Source organism: Nuphar pumila, chromosome 11, assembly GCF_984573655.1.
Source record: "Nuphar pumila chromosome 11, dmNupPumi1.hap1.1, whole genome shotgun sequence".
Lineage (NCBI taxonomy): Eukaryota > Viridiplantae > Streptophyta > Magnoliopsida > Nymphaeales > Nymphaeaceae > Nuphar > Nuphar pumila.
Genome location: NC_143259.1, coordinates 95,029,320 through 95,049,083, shown reverse-complemented (window position 1 = coordinate 95,049,083; position 19,764 = coordinate 95,029,320). Strand labels below are relative to the sequence as shown.

The window sequence follows — 19,764 nt, the reverse complement described above, 5'->3', positions numbered from 1 at the left end:
AAATCATTAATAAATCTTCCTTACCCCTCTTAGTTCTTCCCCTGCTTAGTCTCCCTCTTTCCCTACACAAATCTCACTCCCCTCAACCAGACCAACACTCAGAGAGAGAGAGAGAGAGAGAGAGAGAGAGAGAGAGACAGGACTTCACCCACCCACCACCCTTTTTGTGGTTGCATTTGGTTTGGTTTGAAGGAGTTTCTCCAAACACCATCATCTTTTTCATCAGAGAATGATGATAACTGCTGTATCTGTGCGTTTCTGCTTCAATGGTTTTGGCTTTGTTGGGGATGTCTAAGGTTGAGAAGTATCCTTTTCTGGTGGTTGGGAGGGAGGTGTAGAAGGGTGGGGGTGGGGATGAGCAATAGAGGGCTCTTCACGCCATCACAATGGCAGGAGTTGGAGCACCAAGCTCTGATATTCAAGTATCTGATGGCGGGAATTCCGGTTCCTCCTGATCTGCTCCTGCCGATTCGGAAGAGCTTCGAGTCCAGGATCTTCCACCACCCAACCAGTAAGATCACCACTGCTCCTTTGCAAGTGATTGAGAGGAGTTGACATGAAAAATGATGCCTTCTCATCGTCTTTTTTTTCTTTTTCATTTGGTTTTTCTTCTTTCTCTCCGTTTCTTTTTGTTGATCTTTTTTTCCCTCTCTATCTCTTTGTGATGGGTAGCATTTGCTTCAAATCATCAGGATGTGTTCTGGGTTTTCACTATGAAATTAGTGGCTATCTCTCCCTCTCTCTTGTTTTTGTCGGTGTCGTTTTTTTTGGGAGATGGTTTTCTTGTTGGTAATGTTTCTGTTTTTTCTTTTCGTTTGTGATTTTCTCATTATGTTTCTTTTGTTCGTTAGAAGCTTTGAGTTGCATTTCTGTTGAAATTGTTTGCTTTTTTGGGTATCAGGAAACAAATCTCTCTCTCTCTCTCTGGTTTTTGCTTATCAGGGTGTTGGATGTTTTCTCTAACATGTGCGGTGTTACATTTTTCGTGAATATTTTACAACGAGAAATTACTGTTTTGAGTTTTTCTATGTGGCTTCTTTTGAAAATGAAGAAATGCGTAGTCGGTTGAGGGTTACTCTTGGTGAGAGTGAAGACATTATTTTTATTTTATTCGGATCTTTGATCTTTGGCTATCGTATAACCTTTTCATTATTTTATTTATCTCTTCCCTATAGTAACTTGCCTAATAAAAAAATGTTGTTTTCTTTTACCTGATGCTTCATTTTTGTTCCACTATATTCCGTTATGTGTTTGTTATTTTTCCACTGGAGACTTCTATTTTCTCGTTCGAAGTTCTCTTTATCATGCATTTATTAAACTTTTTTAGAGGAATATTTCATTTATTAATTCGTATTAATTGGTTCGTCAAGCATTTACTTTACTCATTTATTATTAATTCATCTTGTTTTTTATGCATATCCATGGTTTACTATCTTTAAAAGGGTCCGGATTTGTTTTTATGAGTTGTGATTATCTTGCAGTATTAAGTGCGTTATTTTGCATCCTAAAATACGAGATGACTGGGGTTCCACTCCACTCCCATAGACCCATTTTGAATACTTTATTTTGATTCGGTTGATTGATGCTCATTATGGTGACGAGATCTATCTTGTTCCGTTCTAAAGTTCGTGCATATTGTGCTGCCTTATATTTTCTTTCTTTCCATGGGGGCACGCAGAATGCGTGCAAAATCTCTGCATGTACTGTAATATTTGCGGTTCATGAGCTTTCTGCAAGAAGATCATATTTGGAAGGGTAATTGGTCTCCAGATCTGAATCAGTTGTAATGCCATATCTAATGTATTTGTATTTCTGGTCAGGGTCTGCCAATAAAAAAAAAACTTTAGGCTACACACAGCGCACATTAGCTGGCCTCCGGTTGGCAACTCTTGTGGTCTCCCTTGCCCACTGGGGATTACACCCAGCATCGACCTTGCATCAAGGGATGCCACTTGTGGGTTTCGAACTTGTGATGTCCTCTGTCAACTTGGTGACATTCACAAGTCGCCCCTACTGGATGAGCAGATACCTTGTGGGCATGGCTCCTCCTTAGCTGAGAGTAACTGTGTTTTGTCACCTGATATGGGATGTCTACAACCCACTAGAGGGCGATTCTTGGGGCTAGGTAGAAGCTGATCCAAAATTGTAGTTGCCAAGTTAGTTGTTCACAAGTTCATTAGACTCTAAACCAACTCTAGCTGGCGTCATTCATGCGTTCATTTGCCAAATTTAGTTGTTGCCCGAATCCTTAGTGGGTCCTTCAGTCCATTATTAAAGCCGGTGCCACAGCTTATCAATGGTTCTTTTTTTCCCTGTTTGTGATCAAGTCTCCATGGCCGAAAATTCAAGCATTGCAATGTTGTTGTTTTGCTTGTGATATAAATTGCTGAAATTCATTTAAAGATTTTTTCAGCCTAATACTGCTATTATTGTGAGCTTTCAGTAATGATAATCTTGTTATTGTTATTGTTGTAATCATCACGCTCATGTTGTCATCGCTGCTCTGGATTTTCTTACAGCAGGTTGGGGGCCATTTTATGGGAAGAAATTGGATCCAGAGCCTGGAAGGTGCCGGAGAACGGATGGGAAGAAGTGGAGGTGTTCAAAGGATGCATATCCAGACTCAAAATACTGTGAGCGGCACATGCACAGAGGCCGAAACCGTTCAAGAAAGCCTGTGGAAACACAAAACATCTCGCAGTCTTCGCCAACTGTGACATCACTTGCTGCTGCTGGAAGTAGCAGCTACCAGCACCTGCCATTGCATTCCATCAGTGGTTCCCAAGCTGCTGGTGCTGGAAGTGCTGCTTCAGAGATGCAAATGCAGCCTGGACCATATGGGACAAGTAACAAAGACTACAGGTATATAACAATTTGTGTTGCCTACCTGCATATCACATTTGATCCATGGTGATCCTTCTATTTTAGCATGTGTATTTGATAGTGTTAGTTTTTTCATTTGAGATACTCCCTAACTGGTGTCTGTCTGCGTACCTATTTGTCTATTTAATAACTATAGAACCTTATTCACTTCGTTTTTCAGTCTGAAAACTATTAATCATGTGGCTTGATGCTTTAAGCTGCTACAGACTACCTTCAGACTTGGGATAACCAGCCCTTCTGAATCCAGTGTATGTCAAGTTCTTTATATTTATTGGAGGCAATGTGTAGGCCTGCACACCATTGACAGTCTTGATATTGAACGTCAAGAATTTGCATTGCATTGTACATTCATTGTTGGCATCGAAATCATTGCAAAATACTTCATGTTTGGTTGCCAAAGCATTTTCACTTTATACAACTATACTTCAGGCCAGCACGATTGGGCATTACCTATAAGTTGGTGAGTAGGGTTCATAGGAAAGTGGATGTGATCTATTCTTTTGAGAGAAGTAGGGGGAATTGCAATGTTATTAACTGATTGATACGAAGATACAAGAATGGGGTAGTGGAGCATGAGCTGTCTCAGAAGTAGTGCGAGTCGCAAGCGTCTTGCTTCTTTCTTTCCTTGGATGTTGTTATAGTTGCATCATTAGATAGGATGTATCTTTCTTCGATCATTCAGACACAAGAAGTCCGTACAGGCTGAAGAGGTGGAAATCTTTCACTGAAAGTTGGTGGAATTTAGCTTGGGTTTATTCCATAATTGTTGTTTCCCATTTTGCAGTAACAATAATGATAATAATGAAAGATGGTGATGTGGCCAATGATTATGGTGATGATGATCATATTAATAAATATTGTTCTTGTTGCTAGTGGTAGCATTTGTATTCTCAGGGCTGTCATTAAGTGTCATGTGGCTTGAAAAAATATTTCGTAAAGAATAGATAAATATTAAAAAAAAGTAGTTGGGCATATATTCAGATGCACTTCAGGTTGTTTTGGTTTGCCTTGGAAGGTGAGCTTCATTTTTGTTGTCCTTCAATAGAAAAATAGAGTTAGGATAATATCTATTTCTAGTTTGTATTTCTTTTGGTAATTTTTGCTTGTCTCAAGACCCATTTGTATTTGTCTCTCAACTCTTAATATTTCATTGGAGGAAATTCTTGATGGGTACATGCTAAAACTTACAAAACCCTTCAGTTATCCAGGATTGACACAATTTTCTGTTTATTTTAAAAATTGAATTCCGAACTGCTTAATCCTCTAAAATTTGAGCCCAATGTCAATCAGAAAGAAGAAAAGCTAAAATTTATATGCAAAAGGAAACCTAAGGTAGTAAGGTTGTATATTTTTCATTAAATCCCTGAAGGAAAACACATACTAAGTTACCTTAGTATAGTGATTGATAAATGCAAAAAGGCTAATCATTTCCTTAGCCCTTACTGATATTGCAAGTGTCCTTTTTTCATCCATTGTGCTACTATGACAGGTTAAGCTAATTATTTAACTTGACAATTGACAAATTGTTATAGTCTCTAGTTGGTCGCTATTCAGACATCTTTTGGCTAGGTTGCAATAAGTTGCTTATATGCTTTTGATGTTACTTGATGCTTTGGTTATCAGTGGTTGCTTTGGATTTATATAGTTGTATCATCTAAGAGTTTTTACTTTTTAGTACATGGAATAAAAAAAGGTCCGGGAACATGATCTTATTTTCATCTGGTGGGTGACAACAACCACTCAGATTTTTTACTTCTCTGAGACTGGGACAATCTTTTCTTGTTGGTTACTGAACTCCAGTGTCATCAGCATTTGACATTAAGTTGGACCACTTCGTAACAGTTTTCAGTGCATGATTTTGGTCACTTGATCTTTCCTATGGTCACAACATGAGTTTCTAGTTTCAGATCGTGAAATCTGTTGTCCTGGTGGCAAATTGTTGGGCATTGTGGGCTAAAAAAAAAGGTTTTTAATAAGTCTTCTGCATTACTTTGCTGTTTTCTGTTGCCAGATAACCCTAGATCAATTAATTGTCAAATTAAATATAAACGTAGACAATCCTTCTGTCCCTAAAATGGATAGAGCTGACCCATCTCAGTTCAAGCCGTGAATGGCAGTCTCGAGATAGTAATGCTTGAAGATGTTTAGAAGTTCATGATATTTGATCAAATAAATCGAAAACACAATGAACTGAAAGCTCAAATGAGGGAGATGGAACCTTTTATCTTGTGATATGGTACTACTGGCACTAAACACATATGAGGGTCTGGTAAATAGTGGAGATGGTGGAGAACAGTAATAGAAGGCAGACTGGATGAAAAATATTCCAAACCCATAATTTTCAAACTTGAGGTTGTATGGTTCAACAATTTATCCTTGGCCATTCTTAAATAACTTGAACAGGTGTTCCAGTTGTAACCATCTTTTAAGGCCCCGGATTAACTTCACCTTGACCAAAAAAAGATGGAACAATAAAACGTGTGTGAAATCAGTCTTGTGTTTTTTCATCTGTAGTTTTTCTCTTTTTCCTCATGATTAATTCACAGAGAAATCTCTACAGTATGGGTTTTTTTTCCGCCATTTGTATTTCTTGATTGTTCTTCAGTTTCTCCTGTTTCTATGTTTTTTGCTATCTCATACCTTGTTCCTATGTTTCCAAAGGCTTAGTTCGTTCTTCAGATGATTGACATGTTCCCATATATACATAGAGATGCTAAAGCATTTGAACTTCTGAATCCCTCTGCATCCTGTATATACATATTTGAGATCCTCGCTAACCAAATGTCTCAATCCACCAAAAGGTTCATCACAATCTGATTGGCATTCTCAACATGCTTGAGTTCCTATCGAGTGGACCTGAAGACTTGTGGTAGCTGTAAGTTTATGATTATTGATGATGCCTAACACCAATTGTGCTTAAAGGAAATTCCAGGACGATGCCTTCTGTTAATTCTTATTCAGTCTTCAGTTAGATGCGTCTGATTTTCTTGGATAGTTTGATATGCTCCAAAAACATTAGTTTCTTGAACCCTTTCTATGCTCAAGTATTCTGGTATCACCAGTGCCTTGTTCTTATTGCTGCAAAATATGCAGGTATCTTCCAAGTTCGAAAGAAGAAATTTATGGCCATAGTTTCTTTTCAGAAGCTTCAAGAAGCTCAAGGGGTGTTGGAATAGACTCTTCTCTGGATAACTCATGGTGTTTCATGCCCTCCAGAGTCAACTCATTTCTTCCATCAAAGCCCAGGAATGGGTCCCTATTACAGAGCAATTACCCACAGCTCCAGGCACTGGAGGATGTTGAATCTTCAAACATAGCCTCTGTACTATCGAAAGAGCAACAGCAGAACTGCTTCCTTGGTGGCAATTTTGGACCTGCGGAATCTGTAAAAGTAATCAGAGAACCTGAAGCCCAGCCTCTCCGGCCCTTTTTTGATGAGTGGCCCAAAACACGTGATTCATGGTCTGATTTGGAGGATGACAGATCAAATCGAACCTCCTTCTCTACCACACAGCTTTCCATTTCCATCCCTATGTCTTCCTCTGACTTCTCTGGAACAAGTTCTCGTTCTCCAAATGGTTAGTGTTTCTGATCATGAACAATCCACCATCAACTTGTGAATAATTTTTCATTTGTGCTGTATCTTTTCTCGCAGATGATTGAAGAATGCATCATGCTTCAGTCTGATTTCAGAATCAGATGGATCTGATAGGAACCCTTCGAAAGTGATCTTGTCATTCAGCTCCTGTTTCTTGTCTTTCTTTGTTCCTTTCCCTTTATGTTTGGATTCAATCAACAATGACTGTATCATTTCATCTTTGTAAACCATTTGTTAGTGGTAAGAATAGTATTGCGTCTGTTATGTGCTTGTGTGTTGTTTATAACATGTCAAATAGACATCACCAAGTTCTCTGTCAAAACTGTATGGTTTTAGGCTTTTAGCTTTTCTTTCCAAACATATGCTCTGTTGCTAATCTAGTTTTTCTTATTCATCAGCATAAAAGGTTATAATCTCTTTTCAAGTTTGGGACTTGCTTGTTGGCTGTGATTAATATCTTCTTTCTCAGAATTTCTTCATGCATCTTTAAGATATACTGTTCAATAACTCTGTAATGCAGAAATCCATGGTATAGATCTCAATACATCTTGTTTCCAAAGTGATTCATGGATGGATTTGAATTTGATGGAAATTTGGAATTTCAAACTTCAACTGGTGCGTTGATAGAATTAACAAGACTGATTTCTCCTATGGGCCTCATGAAATGACCATGCAACCAGGTATCAGCCACAAACTCTTGGGTTGTGGTCTTAAGGATCCTTTTTGTTTATCATTTTGTTTTTGTTTTTTTGGGAAAGTTTATTGATGTATTCATGCCTGGGAGATTTGTTTTCCTGCTCATGTTTGTGCAGTGAGGACTTTTTTACTGTGTTTTAAAGTTTCTGGTTTCATCCATGAATATTTAACACCTTAAACAAAACAATCAATGGACCTGAATGTTACAGTTTTTAGGGGTTGGTTACTAGCCAACCTGAGTAGTCAGTGTTTTCATCATCATCATCAAGCTTTATCCCAATTGTATACGCCAGCTTTTCGTTCTCCTTTCTTTATTTTGGGAAGCGAAATTCCGAAAAGGATTCCAAACTTTGAAACTCAGTTTTGAATACCATGCTGCTGCTCTCTGCCAAGACCAAGTTATGGCATTGTGATATTCAGACAGTTTTTGGGTTTTATGCTTGACCATACTTAAGATCATGATTTATGTGAGTGCCTATTCTTTGTTTCTGTTAGTGCCTAAGCGGTAACTAAGCATGACAAGCAGCATCAACTGGGGGGATTGTTCTAGAAGAGGTGAAGTCAAGTGTCATTTGGGGTTATGTTGTCTTATGGTACTGTGCTCATGCATTTTGATGCTATGGCACATGATGCTTAAATAGGAAGAAGGTCGGGTCCTTTTGCTAAGGGTTCCTCTTAAAGCTAAAACAGAATGGACGCATATCATGTAGTTTGTGCAGTTGCAGTAGTACTCTCTCTCTCTCTCTCTCTCTCTCTCTTCTGCTTGGTGTATTATTGGTTGCTTGTTACCCATATGTTACTCCCGGATCTCTCTTTTGTTGTACAGTTTATTTTGTTCTCAAAGGGTTTGTTTGACGCTGATGCCTGAGAGATGTACAGTATGCTGAGCATTTGATGCCAACATTGTGATGAAGCAGCGGTAGAAAGCAGGACCACATTCATGAATTCCTATATCTAATTGCATGTTTGCATGCCGCAGAAACAAGGGTTTTTTTTTTCGCGAGAATGTAAGGCATTCCATAAGGCGGCTTCCCTTTCTTCTTAGAAAGAAAACCTTCTTATCCACTGAACCACAAAAACAACCCGCAAAAACGAACCTAACAAGCCTATATAATTCAAGTGAAACCGATCGCCTGTTGTTTGTATTCAGCTTGCCAAGCCTATTTTACGAGTTTGAACGAGCTTTTCCCAAGCCGAGCCAGGAGCTGCTAATCTCTTTTTTTCGGCTCTAGACTACATTAGAGTTGTGTATGCAGCTCATGTATTCTCCATCTTCAATGAATTTCATGCGTGACCCTTGACTGCATGTAAGGGACCAGGACGTCCATTTATTGATTCCTCTGCCGCATGGCGACAGCGTTCAATAGCGTCCTCCCCAGCTTTTTTTCACATTAACCACGGCTGCTTGTTCTCCTGGTAATTTTTGTTATTTGTACTTTTTACAGAGGCCCAGCAGCATATGCTGATCCAAACAAGGGAATGGCTGTCATGTTTTTTTTTTGGGAAGGCCCATCGCCTGGCTGGGGTGGGTCTGGACATGGTTCCGTTTTTTTTCATGAAGAACGGGGAAACCATCTCTTAAATCATAGACCTAGTCGCGCTGGCTATGCTTGCTGTACTCACTGTCTCTTTCCCAGCAGTGTAAACCTATCGCGCACCTCTTGCCCTCGGAGAATCGCCTTGCTTTGGCACGAGCAAGGGACATAATGCCCTTGTCCCTTACATGCAAGGAGCTGACACCGGTAGGAATGAGCTTGAGACCAACCTGGCCGGGTAGGTCATATTGTATATATAACTGATTGCTTGGTTATTTTGAGTCTCTGCCATGTATCTCGCTTGATCAAGATGCGTTCAAACCTATGTCACAGGGACATTTCATTTTTTGGCCGTACATCTCACTTGATCAAGACATGCTTGGACATACTAACACAAACACTGAAACATATTCATATTACTTTAATATATTTTAATAAATTTTTAATCTTTTCAATATGATTTCGATATAGATGCATTTTAAAATGTTAAAATATCAAAAAAATTGTTTTTTATTGATTAAAAATCACAAATTTTATTTCCTCTTATTCTTTTTTATTTAAATTCAGCTTCCCAAGTGAGATGCTGTTGTCTGGTATAGGATTGGCTCATTCTCCGGAGGGACCTTGCAATATTTTGAAAATTTTAGTTTTAGTTTATAAAATCTTGAAAAAATATTGGCATACATAAAATAAAAAAATTTACTGCAACATTGATTTTTCACATTAATATTAGGGGGGCGTTTGCATGTAACGGAAAATGGGCATTTTAGTGCATTTCTGTGGTGCCCAAAATTTTGAAACAAACGTGGGAGCGTAGATTTACCTAGACGGGCATTTCAAAATGCACGCTGGACCCCACTTTTCTGCGGAAACGATTCCAGTGTGGGGGTGTCCGATTCCATTTCTGTGGCAGTGGAATCTACGGAAGGGGGGGTGCCACGGCACCCCATTCCATGACATGCAAACGCCCCCTCAGGTGAACCAGTCCTGTATCCAACAGGGTGTCCCCATCGTGGGCCTGGATCCAGCACATCAGATTTGATTTATTGAACTTTTTGGCTGGATATGGATCTGGATCAGACCCATCCCCATCGGCAGTGCACCACAAAGCACGTCAGGATTTAGAAGCGGTTACGGTTAGGTGTTTTGGGTGCTTGGAGTTTGGAGTAGACCCACTTAAGCCCACCACTTGGACCTCAGCACCTCTTAGAGATACTAATCAGTAGGGGTGGCAATCAGGTAGGGTTGGCGGGTCAGCATACCTCAACATGAACCCGACCCGTTTATTAAACGGGTCGGCTGTGGCAAACACTAACCCAACACATTTAATAAACGGGTAACCCGACATGACCCGCCAACCCGTTTAATAAATGAGTTGGTTCGGGAAAACGGGTTGGCGGGTAGAGAGCGGGTTGGCGGGTCGGGTTGGTGGGCGGGTTGGTGGGTCGGGTTGGTGGACAGGTTGGTGGGTCAGGTTGGCGGACGGGTTGGGAGGTCGGGTTGACCCACCCGCCTAACCCGTTTATTAAACGGGTCAGCCGGGTTGGCATACCCCCAACCCGAACCTGACCCGTTTAATAAACGGGTTAGGCGGGTCGACCCGTTTATTAAACGGGTTGGCTTAAGCCCAACCCGAACCCGCCTAAGAGGCGGGTTGGCGGGTCCGGTTGGCTGGTCGTGTCAGGTTTTGCCACCCCTACTAATCAGCCATACCTGATTCTGAATCCATACACGGACCATACCTAAGATTTGGATCTAGACCTAGGTGACATATGTAACTGAAACCAAACCATAAGCATCAAACAAATAAATAATACACCCGCTCGAGTCGCTCAGGGCTTGGGAAAAGGTGGCGAATAGGTCTGGTAAACTAGAGCCCATCTTGTTCAAGCTCGGCTCGGCTCGGCTCGTTTAGCATTTAACCCAGCTCAGGCTCAGCTCATGTTCATATCTAGATGAGCCGAGCTCGAGTCAGCTAAGACAAGCCAAAAAAAAAGTGAAACTGGGCAAGAGTTCCTCGTTTGGAAAAAATAAGTGAATCTGGGTTGGGTCCCCACATCCAACTTACAAAAGCATGACACTGACTTCAATGAATTTCGGATATGGGTATCGAGAATGGACCGATGTCAAGCCCAACCGAACCAAAAACTTGGATCGGATCGTTCCAGGCATCGGATTCATTGCCCAACCTATTATTAAATCCTTTTTTCATAAATGAGTCAACTGTACGGCCGTCCCTCGCCTACCGACAACCACGAGACACGTGTCGTTTACCGAGCTGTTGCTTTTGCGCAGGCAAGTCGTACGGGTCAATACAGTGACGTGGCAGGTTCGGAGCGGGTGGAGGTCGCGGTAGCATCGTCCAGCGTGTGCCTTGGGAAGCGGGCCCATTTGACGTCTTCCCTGCAGGGGCACGAGCATGGGGTCCCGCACCAGCTGGTTCATGTCAGGGCGCTCACATGGTCTGACGTGGACGTGCGGGCCCCACCTTCTGGGCACGTCAATGGTTCCTTAGGAGGTCCGAATGTTGTCAGAATCGGTATCGTCCCTGATTCGCTGGGCCACCGATTCGTCTCTATCGGCCGATACTGATACACAGCTGAATCGTTCCATAATAAAACAGTATGTATCAACCATAACATGACACGTGTTATAACCATTAAAATAGTATTAAAATAATAATAATAAAATATTTTTTAGTAATTCTAGTATTTATTTAAAAATAGCTGATTCAGAGTGAAGAGTATCGGAATTCTGTGATCCGCACTGATGCTGGGCCTCAGGATGGAATATGTCCTCAGAGTTGTATCCGCCACATTGGCGGTTTGGATCGGGTCAGGTTACACTTAACGGTACACAGATGCATCTTGGACGGCTCTCAAAAAAAAATTTATAGTGTAGGGATGGCAGTGGATCAGGGAAAAATGGAGCCCTGCCCCGCCTTGCCCTGTTTAGACGAGGGATGAAGGACATGAAACGGTAATGAAGGCAGGGATGGAGCTTAAAATCAAAACCGGTGGGAGGATGAACTTATGCTTTTCTCCACCCCGTCCCCGTAACGTGTATATATATATATATATATATATATATATATATATATATATATATATATATATATATATATATATATATATATATATATATATATATATATATGTGTGTGTGGAATTTATAACCCGAAGAAATTGCACCCGGCACCAAGTTGCACTAGCTCAGCCTGCCATGATGCCTGCAACATAAAACTTCGAGATTAGGACTCCTGCCCTATACATTGGCTTGTGCAGAGAATTGAACCTTGACTGTTCATCTAGCAGCCAAGGTCCCAACCCTAGTACGCCAACTCCCACTGGGGCTACAAAATATATAATTTAAGTATAATACATATATTTCATGTATAAAATATATGATTTTTTTTTACAGAAACTAGCTTGTGTTTCGCTCATCTCTGTTCAGGGACAAGCCATGATGGAGCTTGACTAAGTTAAACACCAGCATCAGCTGAGCCATGAGTGAGCTTGGTTCACTGGTAAACGAGCCGAGCCCCCGAAGATAAGTTTTTATAAGGTTAAAAATCAACCATCTACAATTTTCATAAATTTTTGAGGCTTCATATACCATTTTTTTCATCCAAAATGCATGATCCAAGTATCAATTTCTAGTAAATCAATCATGAATTTCGAAAAAAACACCCACAAAATTCTTAATTGGGTAGGGTTGGTACGTTTTCATTTCTCTGTTTTGAAGTATCGAGATACAGGGCAACTTTTATGCAGCGCAGCTTCATGCTCCACTTATGCTGACCACCTATCTCGACCTTTTTCCAAATGAACACTGCACCCATATGAAGAAATGCCAAGATGGATAGCTGTCAGGCAAGTTGCAGGATGCCCACCATGCAGCAAAGCTGCATATATTGTGAAGTTTAATCCCATATGAATGGTAAAAAAGGATAATGTCGCTGCAATAGAACCACCTCATATTTTTCAGTTTTATTATTTTTTATTTATCATGTTTTTTTTTTCACGATGTATTTTAAAATAACGATGATATTTGTGATTATGGCCTTATCCAATACATAGTCAGAAATCTTGTTATCAGGGTTTTCTTGGCAAACAAAGTCTCATGATAATTTTTTTTTTTAAATATCAGAAAAGTATTGTCATATTTAAGTTTCAAAATAGGCGATATTTTAAAAATATCTCTGTCTTTCAAAAATCGCAAGATAAAATCAGAAGAGTTTCCAAAAACAGCAGATATTTGTGACAATAGCCTAAGACATATCAGCACCATACCCACATGATTTTAGGGTTGTTTTGTTATGCTCGGACAAGGGGAGATGACCGGATAAACAGATATAAATGTGTGTGTGCCACATTCACTCCGTGAATAACCACAACAAATAACAAAAAAACAGAATACCATGCACAAACCACACAACATCAAATATGCATGGAAAACCCTCTCAACAAAGAGGGAAAAACCACGGGCAATCCAGAGTAACAAATCCACTATCTGAAACAGTACATAGGCAGTTTTTCTCAAGTTTTGGCCCAAAACTTGAGGAATACCAGGGTAAATACAAGGTTACCTTGATTTGAGTGAAGTACCCAAATCCACACCACGCACACCCAAATTCAATGAAGTGCTTTTGTAAGTCTCATAATTTTTTATTAAACTTTTGAATAAAAATAATAGATACTTTTATATAATTTTATCTCTGGAATGTGAAACAAAAAAAATTTATAGAACCAATTATACTTAGGACGTATATATCCTCAAGGATATAAGTTCAAACATTCAGAGAGTCATATCGCACTCATTTGGCAAAATGAGCAAAATTCGCAGAGTCAATATGTTTCATCTCGTTGAGATGAAGAATATCGACGAAACCCAAAAAAATATTGTTGAGAAACTATATTTTGATGACACATAATATGATACACTGTCATATTTGATTTTATATGATATGATAATATGTCTTCTTGAAAAATGTTATATTATGACTGGATATGCTTTGCCATGTATCTAACGAGTATTTGATGCAAGGATATCTCACTCAAAAGGATAGAGACCTCTTGTTCAAATACAACCGTGGTGCAATCATACTCCTTGAAGAAAAAGCTTGATGAGCCATGCATTCCTAAAGATCATCTAAAGAGATCGGCTACCTCAAGATGAAGATTTTTTTCTTCTTTAGAGTCATATGTAACAGAACCTTCAGAAGCATGCATATTGCATATTACATACTCATTCATAAAAGCTATATTTCATAAAAGTATACGATAGTTTCAAAAAACACCTTTTTGAAAACCAATAATTGTACCTTCTTACAAACCTTTATGGAAAAGGTATTTTGACATGATATATTAGCTCGTGATTTCAAAAAGCAATAATTGTACCTTCTATCATGTATAAGACAACTTAAATAAAAATAAAAGAAATGATTTCAAATGTGTAAGAAAAAGACAAAACATAGAAATCGGCTAGACAAAGAAGAACAAATATAATATGTTTTGAAAAGACTTTAGTTACCTTTTTACAACTCAAGAATGTTGACTTACTTGAAGTCATCATTCTCTTTGTAAAACATTAAATACCTCTAAAAATCTTTTTAGAAATAACTAGTTTAATCCCACTCAAGAATGTCGACTTGCTTAGAGTCTTCATTCTCTCTGTAGACATTGAAAAGCACATCATAAAGCAATTCTTGATATGATTATTTACAAATAAATATCTCAAAGCATTTATTGTACTTACACTCATTTAAGTAAAAAAGTACTTAAGTATTACAAAACATTAATTAGAATGAAGACAAAACTACATGATAGCCTACAATCCAACGTTCAATGTACTATTGTAAGAAATAGACTTTTTACATAAAATATATCATACCTAAAATATTAAAACGACTACTGTACCCCAAATACTACTTTTATAGAAAGAAGACTTTTTCGAAAATCCATAAAGATGGTTTTTGAAATGACATGACATCTCACCTCTCAAAAAGATTATCATTTCAAAAAAGGCAACGACTACTTTTCTAAGGCTATATAAACACAATCAAATAAACTATTCGAACATGGACATGTGAGCTTACAACGAGAAAATTTCTTATTCGATATTTGAAAGAGAGCCTTGAAAAGGAAAAAGAAAAGAAAGAGAAAAAGTCAAGAATAGCTCTTTGACAAAGAGTATCTTCTGAGTGAAAATAACAAAACATTCTGAGAATCTTTCATTCGTGCATTCATATCATTCTGAAGGTTCTATAGGAAGTATTGTAACTTTCTGTTATTCACTGTATTTTTTCTTTGTTAAAAGAAGTAGACCTCTGAGAAAGAGGGTGTTGTCCTTCTCTGTTGAGAGAAGAAGACCTCTGTGGAAGAGGGTGTTCCCCTTCTCTGTTGAGAGAAGAAGACCTCTGTGGAAGAGGGTGTGCCCCTTCTCTGTTGAGAGAAGAAGACCTCTGAGAAAGAGGGTGTTGTACTATTTATCTGGTAACTCGGATGTTATAGTGGAAAGCTCAAGTGGTTTGCTTGGGGACTGGATGTAGGTCAGGGTTTTGACCGAACCAGTATAAATTATGTGTTTTATGTGTTGTGCCTTATTGCATTCTGTTTTATTTTATCGATCTATTTAGTATTTCACTATTCACCCCCCTCTAGTGGAATTTCAAATATGTGGGTCCCACATAAATATCTTGTGAGCCCCACATAAATATCTTATTGAAATATCTAGTGAGCCCCACAGAGATATGTGTGTCATTTTATTACTTTAACATTAAGTTTGGATTTGGATCGGATGATCTAGATGGATCAAATATAATCTTTACCCACACCCAAGATCTATAAACTTGGGATACAAATAAGAGGAGACCACAACTCTTAAAAATCGTCCTCCCTGTCTCTCTTATTTTCTCTTTCCCCTCTCTCCTCTCTCCTCTCTCCTCTTTCTTTCTTTTGGTTCTAGCCTGGACCAAGCCTACTGGAGGTGAGCTTGGATCTGCCTGACCCAACCTGAGTCCATTTGGGTCAAGCCTACTTGACCTATCAGGTTAGCTTTTCTTTCTCTTCTTTTGTTTTTGGTCTTAGCCTAGGTCAAGCCTACTTGACCTAAATCGAGCCCACTTAAGGTGAGCTTAGACTTGTCAGACCTAGACTAAGCTTAGTTGAGTCAAGACCCCTTGACATTGACAGCTTGACCTCCTCTATCTTTTTTTTTACTAAGTCTAACCCATCTGACCTAGATTAGCCTAATTGGACCTAAACTAGGTCTGATCTGGTTTTTGCCTATACCTCTCTATTTCATCGCGTTGACAAGTTCTACACGAGAATCACTTAGTTATAACTATACCGGATGTAAGAGTGTGCCAACCACGACCTATGAGTGCCTCTATACTACGTTGAATCACCTCTGTCAGATTTTTGATAGGTTTGCACATTGCTTAATCTATTTCAAGTTATTTTGTTGAAATAAGTGTCATATACAGTGAGATTTTTCTTACCGTAAACCTTTCTAAAATAATATCAGGTCCTAGTCCCTAATTCATACCCTTTAGAGCACTGTAAGCTTGCTTCGGTATTCATGTGTGTGCCCTTGTGACTATCTCTCGATATTTACAGTGAATTATATGTCTTAGGGTCATAGTCTTTGGTTTACGCCCTCTAGGCCACCGTAAGCTTGCCTTGGTGTTCACGTGCTTATCCTTGCAGTTACTTTCCTATACGTTGTTTTATGCATTTTACTTAGCTCGATGTGTAGTTTTATTCACTAGGCCCTTCTTACGTACTTTACTTAGCCTGATGCGTAGTTTCATTCACCGAGCTCTGCTTTACACTATTTACTTTATTGTCACGCTATCATGTGCACAGGCTCTTGTTTTAGTTATTTACTTCATTGTCATACTGTTATGTGCATAGGCTCCTGCTTCTAATAATAAGCGTACAAATGTTGACTAATCCCTATCACCCAAAAGCGATTCAAAAACTTTGTCACGTTCAAAACATTGTTTGGTAAAGAAACCTCAATTGAAAAGGTTTTGGATTTAAACAAAACCGCATTTACATAAACATCTAAGTCACCAGCGTAAGGCCAAACTAAAACCTAGGTTTTCGACAAACCATGGGAGATGCAACATACGCACAACGGTGTGCATCTATCCAAAAATAAACGTAGTGATTTCTTCGATGAACAGGGGAGATGCTGCCAAAATTTTTGACAAGGTGCTTTCCAAGTTAAAAAAGAATGTTGCATTTTTTTTGTTAAATAGAGAAGATGCTGCCAAATTTTTTGGCAAAATACTCACCTAAGCTAGTATGGATGGCACAATGATGCCCTCATTGTTAGAACCCTGACTGTATGACTCGTTCCATTTTCACCTTCAAGAGCATCATACTTGGGCCGCTGTGTCAGAGTAGTTGTTGCACCTTGTTAGGTTAGTACTCATTGCAGCTAAATGCATTAAGCAGTCGATAAAAAATGATCCTTGATTATGCATGCTTCTATAAAATATTATACAAGAATAATACTCGTAAGCGCCGTTGTGTCATAGTTCGTTATCCACCCGCAAGGGGGTGAAGCTCTTGTGAAGGCCGTAGACACCAAGAGTGGTCTTTGCATGCATATAAACAAAACATAATGATAGCTCTTGTGGGTTCATATTCTCTTTATGCATAATGCATTGGATTGCCTATGTGACACTTGACGTTCTAATAAAAAATATTATGTCATCAAACCCCTTCAGAACTTACGTTCATCGAGGCAAACAATGATGGTACCGCCTTAAGTGACATACTATATTTGATGAACCAAAGAGTTCAGGCAGTCTCTAAGTCTCTCAGAGGTTAGGAGGCTGGATTATATATAAGATCTATGGATTTAACCCCACTACTGTAGTAGAAGGATGCATCTGAATCGACCTAGTGAGGTTTATCCTGACAAATAACTGTCGTCTCGCTATGGACATGGTCACTCAAGCTTCTAGGTATACAAAAATACATAGCATAATAAACACCCAGACAATTTTGTTTGATGCCAAAGTTAAGTTCTCCTGCATGCCAGGAGGTGAACTCATAATTATCAAAACAATGCATTAGTTATAGGTACACTGAGAAATGAATGAATGTGCGTTAGTGCTACTCATGCATCACCTTGTATAAGGTATTGATCTCAGTATACTATTGGATCAATTGGGCGAAAGACCCAAATTGTATCCACATGGCTAATTTAGGCTCGAGGAGCTTCTGCTTTGGTTCATGGGATACTAATACGCTAAGTCGTGGAGACTTGAGCTACGATAAATTTAAATGCGGCTCTGGAGTGACTTTTATGTCTTCAATATATTATATTTGTTAGAATTGAAATGTTTTTTTACCAGAGCAAGAATGGTTTTGACCCCATTTTATGGAAGATGCAGGTACTGAACCTGCGGTGTGATATACAGAGCAGGGCAATATCAATATTCAGGGTTTGTCCAGACTTTATTGAATATTTAGTTTGCAAACTTAATTTATCTAGTATTGTTTTACTAAGTAGTACAATTTGTAATAAATAACTCATTTTGATTTGCTTAAATAAAATATTTTAGTGGACAATGAGTGATTGGCCACATACCTGTGACTTGCTCGACATCTTTTAAAATTGATGACTAACTATCATCTATTTTCGTTGCTAAAGCCTTTTCTAAATTATGCTGCAAAGTAAAATAAAATAAAATCCATAAAATTTGGATAAAGTGTTATTTTGAAAATCCAGGTTACAACTTTCTCCTTCGCTAGCCTCTCTCTCCAACAAAACATTGGATGCACAACAATGGTCGTGTAGTGAGCTCTTCCACGATGGCATTCTGCTCTCCCTGACGACAACAAGGTTTTGCATAAAGCTCCTCCTCTACAAAAATCTCCTCCTCATGGCACAACGATGTTCTGCAAAGAGCTTCTCCTCGACAACAATCTGCTCCCCCTCTGCAATATTGGTGGCGCTCCTCCACGACAATGACCTATAACACACACACACAGAGAGATTCCAAGCTGGACCTATATTGGATCTGGATCCAAATCCAATACAAGCCCAACAATCTCCCCCTCCAGCCCACAGAGAGGGGGATACCCAACAAAATCTCTCATTCAAAGCTCATGCCAGTGAACTGACAATATATTTCAATCTTTTCCTTGGAAACATTCTTCGAAACATTCTTTGTCGGCATATTTGAAGTCTTTTTCTCGGCTTCAGTAGCTGCAATGTATTTGGCTTCTGTGGTTGATAACACTATGCACTTCTACAATTTGGACTGCCAAGATACAGCCTTCCAGCAAAAGCAAACGGATACCCAGAAGTAGACTTTAGGTTATCACAATCACCTGCCATGTTTGGATATGTGAATCCTTCCAGAATTGGTTTTGAGTCTCTCTTTGAAAATCGATGAGAGTGAAGAGAGAAAGCTTACCCATGGACGTAGGCCTGATCAGCCTAACCATGTTACCTGCATTTTTTCTATGCGTGTGTGTGCGCTTTCACTGCCTATTAAAAGTCTCAAATACCTCTTATGCTTTAGTCACACTCTTGTTTCTGCTTAGAGGAATGTAAGGCCTTGGCCTCTGGTAACATCTAGAGGGGGAAATGATCTCTCAAGTAGGGGTGTCAACGGGTTGGGTTTGGTTCGGACCCAGGTTGAACCAGACCTGGCCCTGATTTTTGGGCATGGTATCGGGTCCAAACCCGGGTCTAATCGGACCCACCATAAAAGAAACCATACCTGGACCCGATAAGAACTATATGAACCAGACCCGGGACATACCCGGTAAAACACTATTTTTATCATTTTTACATTAAAAAATTGTGTGTCTTAATCAGAACTCAGGTCAAGCCCGGGTCTGGTATAAAATTTTACAAACTATACCCGGATCCATGTATTAAACGGACCTTTGGGTCTGGACCCAGGTCTTAATTGGGTCTTCTTATTTATCACCATACCTGAACCCTATAGGGTTTGGTACAGGTCGGGTCCAGGTAATCCCGACCTGTTGACACCCCTACCCTCAAGTGTGAGCTTCAACT

At 39.3% G+C, this 19,764-nt stretch overlaps 1 protein-coding gene across 1 annotated transcript; it reads left to right on the top strand.

The window, feature by feature from the left end:
- The first annotated feature begins 354 nt into the window (after window positions 1-354).
- Window positions 355-6,466, top strand: LOC149822530 (growth-regulating factor 4-like). Its single transcript, XM_089980295.1, has 3 exons — window positions 355-511; window positions 2,520-2,862; window positions 5,977-6,466. Exons 1-3 carry the CDS (start codon window positions 355-357, stop codon window positions 6,464-6,466), a joined length of 990 nt encoding a protein of 329 aa, XP_089836421.1.
- Window positions 6,467-19,764: the final 13,298 nt, after the last annotated feature.